This window comes from Halichoerus grypus, chromosome 5, assembly GCF_964656455.1.
Source record: "Halichoerus grypus chromosome 5, mHalGry1.hap1.1, whole genome shotgun sequence".
NCBI classification, from domain to species: Eukaryota; Metazoa; Chordata; class Mammalia; order Carnivora; family Phocidae; genus Halichoerus; species Halichoerus grypus.
The window spans coordinates 104,948,019-104,965,315 of NC_135716.1; the positions used below are offsets into that span (position 1 = coordinate 104,948,019).

A 17,297-nucleotide genomic window follows, 5' to 3' on the forward strand; every position below is an offset into this window, starting at 1 on the left:
ACCTCTTTGTAAAAACTAGCCTGGAAAACAAAACAACCATCAAAACACACTCTTGCTGCTTACTCCTATCCAAATCCGAACAGAGGTAGTATGTTCGGGGGAATGAAAACCTGAGCGAAGCGAGTTCAGTCCCGTCACCCGGAGCATAAAGGTGCGCCTGCGCGGCCCGACCTCGACCTCACTACTGCCATCACCCTGCAGGCCACCAGACTGGCGAGAAAAGCAAAGAGCCTTTTCTCTGGCATGAAGCTGGGACCAAAACAATCGGGCTTGCTCAATTAACTTCTGGTCTGCCATCAGTAATGATCACTGATGCTACACATTTTTTTTCTAACAGAAAAACAAAAAAGGTAAATAGTGCTAGCTTTCAGGGCTTTGCTGCTTTGAGATTACATGTTTTATCCTAATGACAGACTGATACAGATTAAATGCTCAGTAGAGATTTAAAAACTAATCTTATTTAAAAATCGAATCTGTCACACAGAAAATGTCACACCTCTCTATCCTCAAGCCATTCTAGAATATACAAATACACAAGTGAGAAATCTGTATTATATACATTTTGAGAGAAATAAAGCATAGTAGGAGACAGATTAAAATCTAATAATAAGCCTCAGATGAGAAGCAAATACAAAAATGTCTGCCAATTAGGGGCGCCTGGGTGGCTCAGTCAGTTGGGTGTCCAACTCTTGATTTTGGCTCAGGGTCCTGGGATCGACCCCCACATCAGGCTCTGCGCTCAGCAGGGAATCTGCTGGGGATTCTCCCGCTCTGCCCCTCCCCCACTCACATGTATGTTCATGCTCTCTCCCCTCTCTAAAATAAGTAAATCTTTAAAAAGAAAATCTGTCAATTACACCTCAATAAAGCTGAAAAAAAGAAAAAGGCAAACATCAAAAATTTAAAAATTAAAATATACCTACCAAGGTTCTGAACCAAAGCCATACCATGCCAGCTGTAATATTTGAAATCCTAGACCCAATAAAATGGTGTTCTTATTTCCAATTGACCGCATAAGTAAACTCAAGACTATGGTCTAGAAAAGAAGAAAAACCAGAATAGAATGGTTTATCAGAAAAGAACTTTTTAAAAATAAAAAATACTTGGTGACTTCCTTCAGTCTGTAATATAAAAGGACTGCTACACTTTACATTTGGCTTTTTAACAATTGCCCTGAATTATCTTGAAACCATTACTCCAGATCGTACAGAGCAAATGAACGGTCCCTTTGCTGACACAGATCCAGATTCAGGGAAAAAGAAAACAGAAAAGTGAACTTTCTATTCAGTACATTTCTACTGACCACTTAAATCAGAAATTGTAAGTAGCATCAAAAGGTTCGAACCCATGATTTGGGGGATCCCTGTTACATAACAGCTTTAAAAGTTTTTACAGGTCTAAGTTAATCCAAAATGCTTATCCTCCCAACTAAGCAAAACTCAAACACTACAAGAATTACTCTAGGGGCACCTGGGTGGCTCAGTCGTTAAGCATCTGCCTTCGGCTCAGGTCATGATCCCGGGTCCTGGGATTGAGCCCCATATCAGGCTCCCTGCTCCACAGGAAGACTGCTTCTCCCTCTCCCGCTCCCCCTGCTTGTGTTCCCTTTCACGCTGCCTCACTCTGTCAAATAAATAAATAAAATCTTAAAAAATTACTCTATATCCTTCATTTAAATTACTGCTGAAAGCATGATGCTTTTACAAACAGTAAACAGGTGTAACTAAGTAGATTTGGGAAAAGTACAGTATAAGAACACAGCCTTTGGAGAAATAGTCTGGATCATAATCTTGGCTCTAACTATGTGACCCTGGGCAAGTTACTTCACACTGAAACAGTTCTCTGTCTCTTACGAAATGGCAATAGTACCTACTTCAAAACTGTGTCATGTTGGTTAGAGGAGCTATTTATAAAATGCTTAGCATTGTCCTTGCTAAGGGACATCCCCTTGCTGGGGATGTCAGAAAATATTTCTCGCCATTTTTTTTTAAAGATTTTATTTATTTAACAGAGCAAGAGAAGGAACACAAGCAGGGGGAGTGGGAGAGGGAGAAGCAGGCTTCCCGCTGAGCAGGGAGCCCAATGCAGTGCTCCATCCCAGGACCCTGGGATCATGACCTGAGCTGAAGGCGGACACTTAACGACTGAGCCACCCAGGTGCCCCTATTTCTTGCTACTCTAATGAAAGTACTGAATATACTACTTAAGATAGCTAGTAAATCCAGAGGAAAAGGTGAAAATAATTCAGGAAATCACTAGCTGATGACTGTAACTGTAAATGTACAATTATCAAATATCAGCTTAAAATTCTTTAAATTGAGGGCGCCTGGGTGGCTCAGTCAACTAATTAAGCATCTGCCTTCAGCTCAGGTCATGATCCCGGGGTCCTGGGATCAAGGCTCACATCCGGGCTCCCTGCTCAGCAAGGAGTCTGCTTCTCTCTCTGCGCGCCCCGCCCCCTCATGCTCACACACTTTCTCGCAAAAATAAATAAAATCTTTAAAATAAATAAAATTCTTGGAGGGCGCCTGGGTGGCTCAGTTGGTTAAGCGACTGCCTTCGGCTCAGGTCATGATCCTGGAGTCCCGGGATCGAGTCCCGCATCGGGCTACCTGCTCAGCAGGGAGTCTGCTTCTCCCTCTCCCGCTCCCCCCTCTTGTGCTCTTTCTCTCTCTCACTCTCTCTCTCAAATAAATAAATAAAATCTTTAAAAAAATAAAATAAAATAAAATAAAATTCTTGGGGCGCCTGGGTGGCTCAGTTGGTTAAGCGACTGCCTTCAGCTCAGGCCATGATCCTGGAGTCCCGGGATCGAGTCCCACATCGGGCTCCCTGCTCCGCAGGGAGTCTGCTTCTCCCTCTGACCCTCTTCCCTCTTGTGCTGTCTCTCATTCTCTCTTTCTCAAATAAATAAATAAAAAAAAAAATCTTAAAAAAAAAAAAATAAATAAAATAAATAAAATTCTTGATATTGAAACAACCATTTAAGAGCTTAATCAGATATAATCACAAGCCAGTGGAAAGCATATGAAAAGCCCCGTGAGGGTTCTTGAACAATTAGGACTCCGCTTTCTTCTCTCAGATTCCCCCTTAAATCATTAGTATAAAATTGAGTTCCACAAGACATGGAACCTTGCTGGATCACATTCTTCTCAACCACAACCACAAAAGGGAACTCACCCAGAGTAAGCAGTTAGCAAAGAAAAACTTCCTGTATACAGGACACCCTAACTGGGAACACTGATTTTCTCCCTGAGGGCAGGAGCTTTCCTTAAATATCTATATCTTTGTATGCCTAGCAGCTACTGTACCTTCTTAGTATTTATGGAAAGCATGTGATTTTTAAATATGTCACAATATTCTCAATGATAATGGGATAAATTACTTAGTATATACAGTGTGCTAGACAAGAAAAATTATTTGGTGTCCCTTAATTTAGTGTAACTCCTTTTGTCCCAGAGGTTAACTGACTAATTTAACCAAGATGTACATAGCTAGTTAACAGTTAACTGACATCAGTTTTGGTCAGTTAACCAAATATTTGCCAAGTTCCTACTATATCCCACTGCTATTTTAGGTTTAAGGGCACTGACCCAAGGGTCAGAGAATAGGTCAAAGTACTGGTCACCAAACAGAATACCTCATCTTGGAGGGAAGATGGACCTAAGTGTCCTGATTTAGCAAGATAACTGCAGGTTGTAGCTGCTATGAAAAAAAAAAAAAAAAAAAAAGAAATGGGGTAGTGGGATAGAGGTGTTGCTTAAACCAGGATGGGCAGAGAAGGCCCTTCTGAGGCAACAGCTGAATGGGGAGGGAGGTGGCTATGTGAATTTCCACTGCTCCAAGCAAGGGGTGACAGCAAGTGCAAAGGCCCTAAACTGGAGTGTATTCAACAACATGGAGAATGGGGCAAAATGAAGTCACGTTGAGTCTAGGTTTTATTCTGGTTGCAATGGAAAGTAAATTTTAAACAAGAGGATTAAAATTTCACTCTACAGGGGCGCCTGGATGGCTTAGTTGGTTAAGCGTCTGACTCTTGATTTCGGCTCAGGTCATGATCTCGGGGTCGTGGGATCAAGCCCTGTGTAGGGCTCCACACTTGTCTTGGAGTCCGCTTGAGATCCTCTCTCTCTCCCTTTGCCCCTCCCCCTGCTCATGCTCACGCTTTCTCTCTAAAATAAAATCTTTAAAAAAAATTCACTTTACAAAAATTACTTGACAAGTGTCGAAGAAACTGTAGGGAGACAAATTTGGAAGGCGAGAGACCAGGAGGCGTCAGCCATGGCTCAGACTGGCCACTAGTAACAGAAATGGGGAGAGATGCTTCAGTTCAGAATGGATTTTGGTGACAGGAGATACCATCTGAGGGACTGAATGTGTGGTAAGGATAAAGAATGGCAAGAATCAACAAAAACAACACCGAGGTTTGTTGTGGCCCCGACAACCAGGAGCGTGGTGATGCCCATCAAGGAGATGAGTGGTGCGAAAGGGAGGGAATCCAGATTTTAGTTTTGGTTGAGTTTGAGATGCCCAACATGTGTATCAAACAAGAGCTCGGGGCTGACCTGGAGATAGAAATTTGGGAGGCAACAGCATATGGAGGACTAGATCAGAGCACTGAGGAAGGAAATGTTTCCAACAATATCCCTGCACTCACATAAACATTTATTTAGTGCAAGAGTTAGGAACTCATGCCTCCTGACACCAAAGAAGGGATGGGGCCTAAAAGCCCCAGAGGGGACAGCAACCATTTGGCTCCCACTGGAAAGTGGGTATGTCCATGTTTCCAGATCTTATCATTTGGGGAGAGAAGCTACATACACATAGTTTCATATAACCTCCCAATTTTTAAATGCTTCCTATTAATTTTTAAAGTAAGTATGTATGTAGGATTTATTTTAAGATTCTGTTTTTTTAAGTAATCTCTATACCCAACACGGGGCTCAAACTCCCAACCCCAGGATCAAGAGTTGCATGCTCTACCGACTGAGCCAGCCAGGCACCCTTTTTAAAGTTTTAAAAACACCATGGCGGGGTGTGGGGGGATGGGTTAGCCTGGTGATGGGTATTAAAGAAAGCACGTACGGCATGGAGCACTAGGTGTTATACGCAAACAATGAATCATGGAACATCAAAAACTAATGATGTATTGTATGGTGATTAACATAACATAAAAAAAAACAAAAAACACCATGGCAAAAAACCAATGGCCTCTAATTTAGCACTTAACTCGGTTGCGGGCACAATACAGGGTGCTACAGTGACCAAGACAAGTGTGATATAATCCTGACCACACAGTCTACTCAGAGCTCTACTAGGACCCACAATCTACCGAGGCAAAAACAATCAAAAACCAACAGTGGTAAAGGCGACAGTACAGTGTATTCCGTACAAGGACAGATATAAGCCTCAGTTAGTATGGGGGCTCAGAGAGAGGATACTTCGGGCGGAGGGGAGGGAGGCAGAAAGGCCAGCAGGCACAAAGGCACAAGGGCAAGCAGTAACGGGCAGGCAACAAGGTATTCTCAGCTGTATGCTTGACATAAATGAGAATACAAGACAATTCTTTTACCTTTGGGGTTATATATTATACTTAATAATTTAGTTCATATGATGACAGCAATGTAATGATCAAATTTCTATATATACTGCATACTTCCATTCACCTGTTTTTGAAGTCCAGCTAATTTTCTCACTTTTTAAAATGTGAAAGTTCATCTCAAAAATGATTTTTCTACGTAGGCCTCAAAAGCCAAATGGTCATTTAAGGACCACATTCCTTGCAGGCTGTGTACGTAACGTCTGCTGTACCACCAACGCGGGATGGCCGGCGGCTCATTTCCTCCCAGACTCCAGGCACTGCGAGCGCTCCTGATACAAACCCAACCACCCCCCTTCCTGTATCCACAGCTTCCCTTCTGGCTTCTCAGCTCTTCAAGACTGTTTTCCATCTTGCATCCTTTGTGCCAGGTGCCCTCTGCTGAGCAGAGGGGAAATTTCCTCTAAAGCACCTTCACATCACTCAAGCAGTGTTACTGCCCGAATTTATAAGGCACCTGCAGCTTCCATGATCAGTGAAATACGAAACAGGACTTACTAACATTTCAGAGCTATTCATCTCTTAAGTGCCATTATAGTAAATGTTAGCTGTTCTCTTTGTCTAAATCTTAAACAAAATATTAGCAAATATAATCTCAGCAATGTATGAAAAAGATAAGACATCATGACTAGGTTGGATTTATCCCAGGATTCAAGATTGGTTTAACATTCGATAATTCCTCAAGCTCTACTCTTACTATTTATACATTTTCCTTGGTCTTATGCTTCAGAAAGGTGTTTTTTAAAAAGCCATTTTTACATATAGGCAACAATATATTTTCCCCCAAACCTGAAGTGCACTTTTCTGACAGCCAGGAATGCATATCTAAATGCGTTATTCCTGATTAAGGAACTTCAAGATAAAATGGAAGTTAGAATAGGGTAACTGGGTGATGGACACTGAGGAGGACACATGAGATAATGAACACTGGGTATTATATAAGACTGATGACTCACTGACCTCTACCTCTGAAATCAATAATATATGTTAATTAATTGAATTTAAATAAAAAAATAAAAAATAGAAATAAAAAATAAAAATTAAATGGAAGCTAGAAATAGTACTAATACTCAATGCCATATGTATGCATGTGTGGGGCCATGGGTGTATTTATAGAATTTAAATTTAAATTTGCAATTTATCACTAAACCTACCAAAAATTCATAAATGATGAGATCTGCAGAAAGAATCCTACACCTAAGAGATGGTCACGAAGAGTCCCATTAAATATTAAATGGACCCTGCTTTCGTTTTCTGAAGAACAGACTAAAACAAAGAAAGCTGCACTCTAGAAGACTAGATCTAAGGTTAGAAAGAGTGTTAGATTAGATCATCTACAGTCTAGAAAAAGCAAAGCCAAACAGGAAGAAATGGGTGGGGCTGTATTCACTGAAAGGAGAAAGACTGACTTGAGAAAATTCTGGTCACGGGAATATACTACTTGCTCATGGAACAGAGATTTGAGGCCGAGATGAAATATATCCTAAGAAAATCCAAATTCCTGGGTTAATAGTATCTTATTCATCAAACAACCACTGGCTACCAACTGGGTTTCCAGGGTAAATATTTCATGTCATTCCTCTGCTCAAAACCCTCTAATGGCTTCCTATCTTCCTGTCAAGTCTCAGGATAACCTTCGAGGCCCCAGATGACCTGGTGGCGCCCCCTCCCCCCCGACTTCATTTCGTGAAGGTCTCTGCCTCGCTCGCTCGCTCTGCCAGAGCCGTGCTGGCCCCTGGCTATTTCTCACGCATGCCAGCTACAGTCCTTCCTTAGAGTTTTACTTCTGTTCCTGCTGCTCAGAATCCTCTTCTTCCAGATACTCCCACGACTTGTTCTTCATTCCTTCGGGGTTCTGCTCAAAGGTCACCATGTATCAGCCAGGCCTTCCCAACCCTTCCAGGTAAAGTAACACCCAGTCCCCAGTCCCTCCGTATCCCCAGCACCAGTTTTCTTTATAATTTTCGTTACACTGGATACGTTTACACGGACATATTTATGGAGTTTCTGTCTTACCCCGCAAGAGTGCAAACTCTACAACAGCAGGGATTTAGTTAAGTTCACTGCTACATCCCCAGGGCCTGACACATGGCAGTATTCAATAAATACGTAAGGACTAATATAAAATGGTAACTTTATGCAGGTGTACACTCTCGTTTACTAAATCAATAAACTATCTTTCTGGTTTATACATTATATAATGATTAATATGTGTCAGTCCCCAAAATCTGATCAAGACTAACTACATTTAACAAAACTGAATTTCTGAACCTACAAACCTCAGATTCCTGACACTGGTGACTCTACCAAGAAAATGTCACTTGCATATCACTTGAGGCCCCTTTTGGATGGTCAACCAGGAGCAATGATCTACCTCCTCACTCTCTCTAACTAAAAAGAGACTCACCTTAAAAATAAAGTAAGATAAAATAAAATAAATAAAAAAATAAAAAGCGCCTCACCTGTGCAATAATGGAAAGAATGCCAAGGACTGCTATAAATGCTGCAACACTTTCTGGTGAGAACTTCATTATCTAGAAGGTTTCCAGAAAAAGAAACATTAATAAAGACATAAGTACAACAAATACCATACTGATGCAATTACATGTATATTAACATTAAATGGGCCAGAAAAAAAAAAAATAGAACTCATTTATAACCAAAGAACTCTACAGAGGAAGAATCTGGCTTTCACTGAGAACCACAATTATAACAATGGTTTACATACCAAAAATAATAGCTACTTAATTTAGATTTGGTAAATCTAAGTTCCTTAATTTAGACTTAGATTTCATAAATTAGAGACAGCTGTCAAACGCTCAGAATCCATCTTACAAATAAATATTGCGCTGTTTGTGCTTTGTACAAGTACTGATAAAGGCCCGATGCTGCTTGGCAAGGCCAGTGCCAAGGAGGAGAAATGAAAGCTCTCGGAACGGCCAGCTGCTTCAGCGATATCTGCTCTCCATCACCCAGAGACTGGAGGAGACGGATGGATTACAAGCATCCCTTCACTTCTGTAAGCAACACAGAAGCTCAAGCCACACACACTGACAGGAGAATTGTATCTTCCTGCAGAAGCCACAGTCTTAACAGATATGCATAAGGAGCATCAACCACGCTCCACAGGAAGTTAACGCCAGTGAGCTGTTATTTATAAAAGAGGAGGCATTTTAAAAGTCTCTATCATGGCTCTCAAGATTAAGTATTTTTGTTATTAAGGCACCAAACAATGGAAGGAAAGTCCCCCTTGGCACAATAGGATTTTACCTGTCTGAGGTATAAAAAGAAGCTGGAGTATTGGCCGGCCTCCGGTAGGTAGGAGAGAAACACCGTAATGCAGATTAGCAGCACTATGGAATCTTGGCCCACTTTTTTTAAGGACTAGAATAAGAAAAAGACCGATATAAGGTTTTATATCCAAACACTGAACTGCTCTTAAAAATATGCAGTGCTGTCTTCTGGCACTGTACATACAGGCACTTAGCAGTCTTTCCTAAATGCCTTTCATCCTCCCCAAACTATTCGGAAAAGTATTTCACAATATTTTTAAAAATCTGTCAAGATGTTTTCCCCAAAGAAACATCCACAACAAAATATGAATATTACGCTGAATCATACATTCACTTTTTTGCCGAAGAGAAGGAGAAAACAAACTTTTTACCGCAAAGGGGTCAGCCTGTTCCCAGGAAATGGGTGCCCCCCATGACGCTGGCCGCATCTTCTCGGGCAAGGACTCTGGCACAGCAACGAGGATAAAACAAATATCCAGCAACGCTATGGCTGTAGCCAGGACCACCACCAAGCTGTCCCCGTACACTCGGCCGAGGTAAGCTCCGATTGCGGGGCTGGTTACCAGACTCGCAGCAAATGTTGCTGAAACCTGCAACAAATCCAAGTGGACAGGAAGAGATTAGTCCGGACACCCCCGACTCTTTCCTTCAGCACCGCAGACTCAGATTTATGTCAGTCCTCCTGCCGCTCTCCCTTTTCAGGATCCTACCTGTGCCATTTTTCTTCTATGCTCTTCTTTTGCAGGAAGAGAATAGATTCTTCACTAAAAAAAATATGTAATGCCACTGTGGACATTGCTGCTATAAACATCGGGGTGCACGTACCCTTTCGGGTCCCTACTTTTGTATCTTTGGGGTAAATACCCAGTAGTGCAATTGCTGGATCATATGGTAGCTCTATTTTCAACTTTTTGAGGAACCTCCATACTGTTTTCCAGAGTGGCTGCACCAGCTTGCATTCCCACCAACAGTGTAGGAGGGTTCCCCTTTCTCCGCATCCCTGCCAACATCTGTCATTTCCTGACTTGTTAATTTTAGCCATTCTGACTGGTGTGAGGTGGTATCTCATTGAGGTTTTGATTTGGATTTCCCTGATGCCGAGCGATATTGAACACTTTTTCATGTGTCTGTTGGCCATTTGGATGTCTTCTTTGGAAAAATGTCTGTTCATGTCTTCTGCCCATTTCTTGATTGGATTCTTTGTGTGGAAAGAGCCAAGATGTCCATCAACAGATGAATGGATAAAGAAGATGTGGTATATATATACAATGGAATATTATGCAGCCATCAAAAGGAATGAGATCTTGCCATTTGCAACGACGTGGATGGAACTGGAGGGTATTATGCTGAGCGAAATAAGTCAAACAGAGAAAGACATGTATCATATGACCTCATTGATATGAGGAATTCTTAATCTCAGGAAACAAACTGAGGGTTGCTGGAGTGGGGGGTGGGGTGGGAGGGATGGGGTGACTGGGTGATGGACACTGGGGAGGGTATGTGCTCTGGTAAGCGCTGTGAATTGTGCAAGACTGTTGAATCTCAGATCTGTACCTCTGAAACAAATAATGCAATATATGTTAAGAAAGGAAAAAAGAAGAAGAAGAATGTAGCAGGAGGGGAAGAATGAAGGGGGGGAAATCGGAGGGGGAGAAGAACCATGAGAGATGATGGACTCTGAAAAATAAACTGAGGGTTCTGGAGGGGAAGGGGGGTGGGAGGATGGGTTAGCCTGGTGATGGGTATTGAGGAGGGCACGTTCTGCATGGAGCACTGGGTGTTATGCACAAACAATGAATCATGGAACACTATATCTAAAACTAATGATGTAATGTATGGGGATTAACATAACAATAAAAAAATTTAAAAAAAAAACAATAAAAAAAATGCAAAAAAAAAAAAAAATGTAATGGCCTGAAAGAAGTCTAAAGAACAATGCTCTAGGGAAATCCACTGTGATTTTTTTTCCCCAATATTAAAATGAGATGAATGTTTATCTTGTTGCATATTTAAGGCTGGCTAAAATAAAGCTTAAAGACTTTGAGGTTTATCTTCTTTCTCATCAGTAAAAGTGTTAAGTGCTAGTACAAAAGTGAACTAGGTGATCTCTTTAGGTGGCAGAGTTAGGAAGGATGGGATCACAGGTCCTTGGCACTGAGTACATCGCTAACCATGTCTAAAACTCTGAAGAAGTCCACACACCTCTGGTGAAGATGCAGATTAAAGAGGACACAGGGGAAGAATAACTTAATCCCAGATGTGTCTGGCCTATTCAGACAAAATGGCCTGCAAATTAGCAAACATGACAGCAAGTATCACCTGACGGAGACCATGCTCTGTGGAGGATTAATTAGAAATTAATGTTGAGCTGCTCCTCACTCTATGCCATTTTTGACTTTTGGATAAAGGATTTAACTTCACAGGAGTGCTTATTTTTAGCTGCTTATTAATAAATGCTCAAAAGAAGCAATTCAATTTCAAAGGTCAATTATTTGACAAGTACATAACATTGTAGTTTTTTTTTTTTTTAAAGATTTTATTTATTTGACAGAGACACAGCGAGAGACGGAACACAAGCAGGGGGAGTGGGAGAGGGAGAAGCAGGCTTCCCATGGAGCAGGGAGCCCAATGCGGGGCTCGATCCCCGGACCCTGGGATCATGACCTGAGCCGAAGGCAGACGCTTAACAACCGAGCCACCCGGGCGCCCCACATTGTAGTAACTTTAAGCATCTCACTATTGACCCAAATGTCCATCAGCTGGTGAATGGATGAACAAAAAGTGTACATCCCATACAGTGGAATACTACACCGAAGTAAAAGAACTACTGATAAATGTATCAACATGAATGAAAGATTATGCTAAGTGCAGACACAAAAGACTACATGTTGTATTACTTACGTTAAATTTCTATTAAAAGCAAAACTACAGGGGCACCTGGGTGGCTCAGTTGGTTAAATCCTCTGACTCTTGATTCCAGGTCAGGTCAAGATCTCAGGGTCGTGAGATCGAGCCCCGCACTGGGCTCGTGCTCATCGCGGAGTCCGCTTGCCCTTTGCCCCTCCCCCGCTCACATGCTCAGTAAACAAACAAACAAACAAAATCTTTTTTAAAAAAAGGCAAAACTACAAAGACAGAAAGTACATTGGTGATTGGTTGCCTGAGGTGAGGGGTGAAGTGGATGGGGATAGATGGCCTTTGGGCTGACGGAAATGTTCTAAAACTGGATTGTGGTGGCATTTTGTTAGGGCAGCTTTAGCAAATTAAAGATTTTTATTTATTTTATTTATTTTAAAGAGAGAGGGAGCACTCACGCACGCAAGTGGGGAGAAGGGCAGAGGGGGAGGGAGAGGAAGAGAATCTCAAGCAGACTCCACACTGAGTGTGGAGCCCAATCAGGCTCGGGACCTGATCTCACAACCATGAGATCATGACTTGAGCCGAAACCGAGGTGGATGCTTAACCGAGCCACCCAGGTGCCCTGGGCAGCTTTAGCAAATTAAACGCAGTGGGCTGTGGTCTCAGAGGAACCTGGGTATGAGCAGGGCTCTGGAACCTGAGTGGACGAAGGAGCCGTGGTTCTCACTGCGAGGGTCACTGAGGTATCTGAGGGTATTCGCTGAGATAATGCATTCAAGGCAGGGAGCAAAGGCCCAATTCGAGTGTAGGTGTCTTGTGTCCTTTCCCTTCTCCATTCTCCCCATCCAGTGCCCTTTTTTTATGGTTAGACAGAAAGAGGACCACAAAGAACACTTTCCCCCGTTAGCTGCATCCGTATTATTTCTAGAAGAATTACTTGTCATTTGCTAGAATATGCCTTTAATATATAAAGCCTCAAGGTTGAAAATTATTAATTTCAAGAATTTGGCTATGACAAAATAATGTACTTTAACCAAAACAACCTGGATTGTGGTTATGGTTGCACAACTGTATAAATTTACTAAAATTCACTGAACTATACACATAAAATGGATGATTTTTACGGCATTTAAATTGTATCCCAATAAAGCTGTTAAAAAAATTCCTGGCCATCATCAACTTCATATTTAATGTTCTAAGTTTACAACTGAAATCATTAGTTCTTTTTTTAAGTTTCTAACAGTAGGTATTTCCCCTCAAAACTTCCTAATTCCAAAAAAAAACCAAAAAGCTTCCTAATTCCATGATTCTTTGTGTCCTTTGAATCAACGTAGACAGTCTCTTGTAAAACTAAGATTCAGCCTGACATCATATTCAGTCCTTATTTATTAAAAGATGCTTGTCCCGTATTTGCTGACACTCATCACTGTCCTACTTCTGACTATCTCATAATGATCTGTATACTACCATGTCTGTGTTAGCTATTTTATTCCTAGATTTGACAGACAAGAGATTACACTGCCATCAAACACTTAATTTCTCAAAACAGTATTCAGAGGTTGGCAAACTGCCACCTCTGGGTCAAATCCAGCTAAGAATCGTTCTTACATTTTTAAAGAGATACACACACAAACAGAATATGAGACTCTATGTGGCCAACAAAGTCCAGAAACGTTTTGCTGATCCCTAACCGAGATATTAGCTTATTGCATTTTAGAGTGGCCAGTTAAATATTAGTAATGTTTAAACTCATGACATTAAATAATTCCTTATTTTTAGTATTCTTTTTTTTTTTTTTTTTTTAAGATTTTATTTATTTGTCAGAGACAGAGCAAGAGAGCACAAGCAGGGGGGAGCAGCAGAGGGAGAGGGAGAAGCATGCTCCCCACTGAGCAGGGAGCCCAATGTGGGACTCGATTCCAGAACCCCAAGATTATGACCTGAGCCGAAGGCAGACGCTTAGCTGACTGAGCCACCCAGGCATCCCGATTTTTAGTATTCTTTAAAAAGAACTTCTGGCAATATATGTTAAGAAAGAAAAAAAGAAGAAGAAGAATGTAGCAGGAGGGGAAGAATGAAGGGGGGAATCGGAGGGGGAGAAGAACCATGAGAGACGATGGACTCTGAAAAACAAACTGAGGGTTCTAGAGGGGAGGGGGGTGGGAGGATGGGTTAGCCTGGTGATGGGTATTGAGGAGGGCACGTTCTGCATGGAGCACTGGGTGTTATGCACAAACAATGAATCATGGAACACTATATCTAAAACTAATGATGTAATGTATGGGGATTAACATAACAATAAAAAATTTTAAAAAAATAAATAAATAAAAAGAACTTCTATAAGGTAAAAATATTCTATAATTTCAAATCTGACATATATGACTAGTACTGGAAGAAAGTAACAAAACTTACATGGCTCTGTACTGAAAAAACTTTTGATATAAGTCATCCATTAAAACAATGGATGACTTTATTATGAAATGTATTTTATGCAAAAAAATAAATTTTGTAATGCAAAGGCTTGCACTTGTTATATGAAATAATTAAAAAACAAGGTATTCTGATACAAAGAATAGAATAAACACACATACCAGTCCATAAGCCATACTTCTTTCATGTTCTTGGGTTATATCTGCCACATATGCAAATACCACGGAGAAAGTCACTGCAAAAACCCCAGAAACAGAGATAACAGCAAAGTACCACCTAGGATGGAAAGACAATCGACAAGAAACAGAACAATTACCATTACACCTTAACCTTCCTTTATTTCTGTACGTGAATTAGAGTACGAATAGCTAATTTCAGTCAATGGCTTACTAAGACAGTTCACGGATTCTTCTATAAATCATATGCCACAGATATAATGAAAATACAGTGTTAGAAGTGACCCTTCAAAAGCAATTCAGCTACTATGCAGGAATACTTAAAATTAAATAATATAGCCAGGTCAATATTTTACCCAACTGTTGTGAAATGGCTTTGTTGTTGGTTTTACTAAAAACAGCAACAAACTAAAGTCTACTATAATTGATCCATTATTATTTCCCACCACAGCGCTACACAAACACAAAATTCAGTGGGTGAAATGGAGAAATAAGTTACTCTATTTTATGCCTCTATATAGAAACTAGATCGAGCTTTTCCATAAGCTATATTTAGCTTTTCAAATGTTGGCAAAGCAACTCTGTCTTCACATAGAAGAAACCTGTGTGGCAGTACTCATAAATGAAATGGAGAATAGACAATAACTACGAAGAGTGAACAAAAGCTATTTTTAAAAAGCAAACTACATTTCTGTATACATGATTTCAAAATAACTGGCCAGGAATAAGAAACTTCTATTGTACTATTGAATGTTTAGTTTTAAAAATCATGTGTAATCATAATGAACTTAAAATATTTCCACCAGAAAATATTCCACCAGGGCTTTATTGCTTACTAAATTTTTTCTAACACACTGTTTTTCACAGCAAATTTTTTGTTCATCGCCTAGACTCCTCTGTTAAGATTTCATTTGGGTGATTAGCATTCATCAAAGGTTTGGCCTTGAGAACTGTATCTATCTAACCTACAAGAGGAAGATCGTGCCTCTTATATTCCCTTAGCCTTTCTAGATAGCCATGGAAATACAAGCCCATCTATGATGCAGAATTATATGCAGTGGAGTAGAACATTAGGAGAATTAATAAAGCTACAACTAAACTGAGCTCTATTACCTTGAGAAAATCATTTTCATTGTGAGCTTTCCCTCCCTTCCTCCTCAGTGAAAGAATCCTGATTTCAATTAGGGTGGCCACGAGCCCAGCACCTTGTAACAAAGAGGAGCATGTCCCTGAAATCTGACCTGACAGATATTAGCAGAGGTTGGGTGAAAACTGTGTGGTTTCTTTATAGAAGACGGTGTGCTCTTCTTAGCCACTCCTTCCATCCTGCTGCCTGAAGTGTGACACAAGCTGGAGCTCAGGCAGCCATGTTGGACTGCGGGGGAGCTCGTGGAGGATGGCAGAGCACAGAGATAGAAAAGGTCTGGTTCCGCAGAACTGCCAAACCAGCTCTGGATTGCTCAACTCCTGACTTCTTTTATATGGAGATAGAAATAAGTTTCCCTCATGTTAAGCAACTATTACTTTGGGCTGTGAAATACAAAAGCAGGTTATAGCCAACAGTCTGCACACTTCCTATAGTAGCATCCAGTTCTAAAATCATTATGAACTATTACTTAGCCACTATATTTTTAAGGGTCCTCTTATCTGCGTCAAAGAATATTGGAAGGATAAATTCTATTTGATTCGAACCTTCTTGGACACAGAAATAAGTGGATCTATCTCCAATGCTTAAAATGGAGTTGAACGCTTGCCACTCAAAATGAGAATAACATCCCCGTGAGATGCTGCCAATAGGGCTTTGTACTCAAAAGCAGAGGAATCTACTCAGTGATCTTCAAGGTATTAGCCACAAGGGCAAGCAGCTGACGTATGCGTAAACAGGAAAACAACCAGGAGGGTATCTAAGTTCAGAGATGCAGGGAACAAAGAGCTGAACCACTGATCATGAGCCAGTGTTGAGAATCCAGTCAGCTGACGGCCAGCGAAAGGCATTCGGCACATGTGGCTCCCACCTGATCGTGGTATCACTGTTCTATGGTACAGCTATCTACATGTACCTGCAACCGCCATCCCCTGCCTCCAAGGACCGGGGAAAGATGGTGTCCCTCTTCTATGGGATCATCGCACCCATGCTGAACCCCCTTATATACACACTTAGAAACAAAGACGTAAAGGGAGCATTTAAGAGGTTGATTGTGAGGGTCTTCTTATTCAAGAAATAAGAATGCCCAAATGATAGGCTTTCTTAAAGACTTGAGCTTTATGCATTTTAATAATTTAATTGTCTCCACGTTACCTTATTCTCACTACTCTTAGAAAGAACTATTATGGTGATCTTCCTCAAATAAAATATCATTGATAGAAAATTTAAAAAAAAAAAAAAAAAAAAAGAATATTGGAAGGATAAAATTAAAATCTACATAGGTAAGATGGCAAAAAAGGTGAATGAAATAAAGGACTATTCAGAAAACAATGATGAGAACGATATTTAATTGTTGTGATCTGATTATGCACATACCATGGGCTGATCTTCATTAAAGGAATTGGGGCACATGTGAAAAATACTGTTAGCAGCAAGAAGGATTTCCGACCCCAAACATCAGAAAGAGCACCAATAAGTGGGGCACTGAGGAATGACAACAAACCCTAAAAAAAAGTAAATGAAAAAATGTATACAATCTACATCAATGAGCCAAGAAGAAATCATTCTACTATCACAGAAGAATATTTTTTTTTATTTCTAACATACGTATAGTATCACCAAACTTCACATAACTTATTTCTTGTCTATATAGAATTTAAAACTTTCCCAAGATTGTCTAGAATCACCTGCAGGGCTCTGGCTGCATGTTCATATGAAATGCTCTAATGAATTCTCAATCACAATAATTCCACATTAGCAATTCTAGAAAGAATATCATGTTAGTTATCTGTTTT

General features: G+C 40.6%; 1 protein-coding gene across 1 annotated transcript in view; it reads right to left on the reverse strand.

The window, feature by feature from the left end:
* Window positions 1–17,297, reverse strand: part of SLC71A1 (solute carrier family 71 member 1) — a 45,573-nt gene that overhangs the window by 4,053 nt on the left and 24,223 nt on the right. Inside the window, exons 4-9 of the mRNA XM_036069531.2 lie at window positions 16,879–17,006; window positions 14,343–14,457; window positions 9,264–9,482; window positions 8,870–8,983; window positions 8,062–8,133; window positions 924–1,036 (exon numbers count right to left, since the gene is read on the reverse strand). Coding sequence (XP_035925424.1) covers window positions 924–1,036; window positions 8,062–8,133; window positions 8,870–8,983; window positions 9,264–9,482; window positions 14,343–14,457; window positions 16,879–17,006 — 761 coding nt within the window. The remainder of the gene's footprint in view (window positions 1–923; window positions 1,037–8,061; window positions 8,134–8,869; window positions 8,984–9,263; window positions 9,483–14,342; window positions 14,458–16,878; window positions 17,007–17,297) is intronic.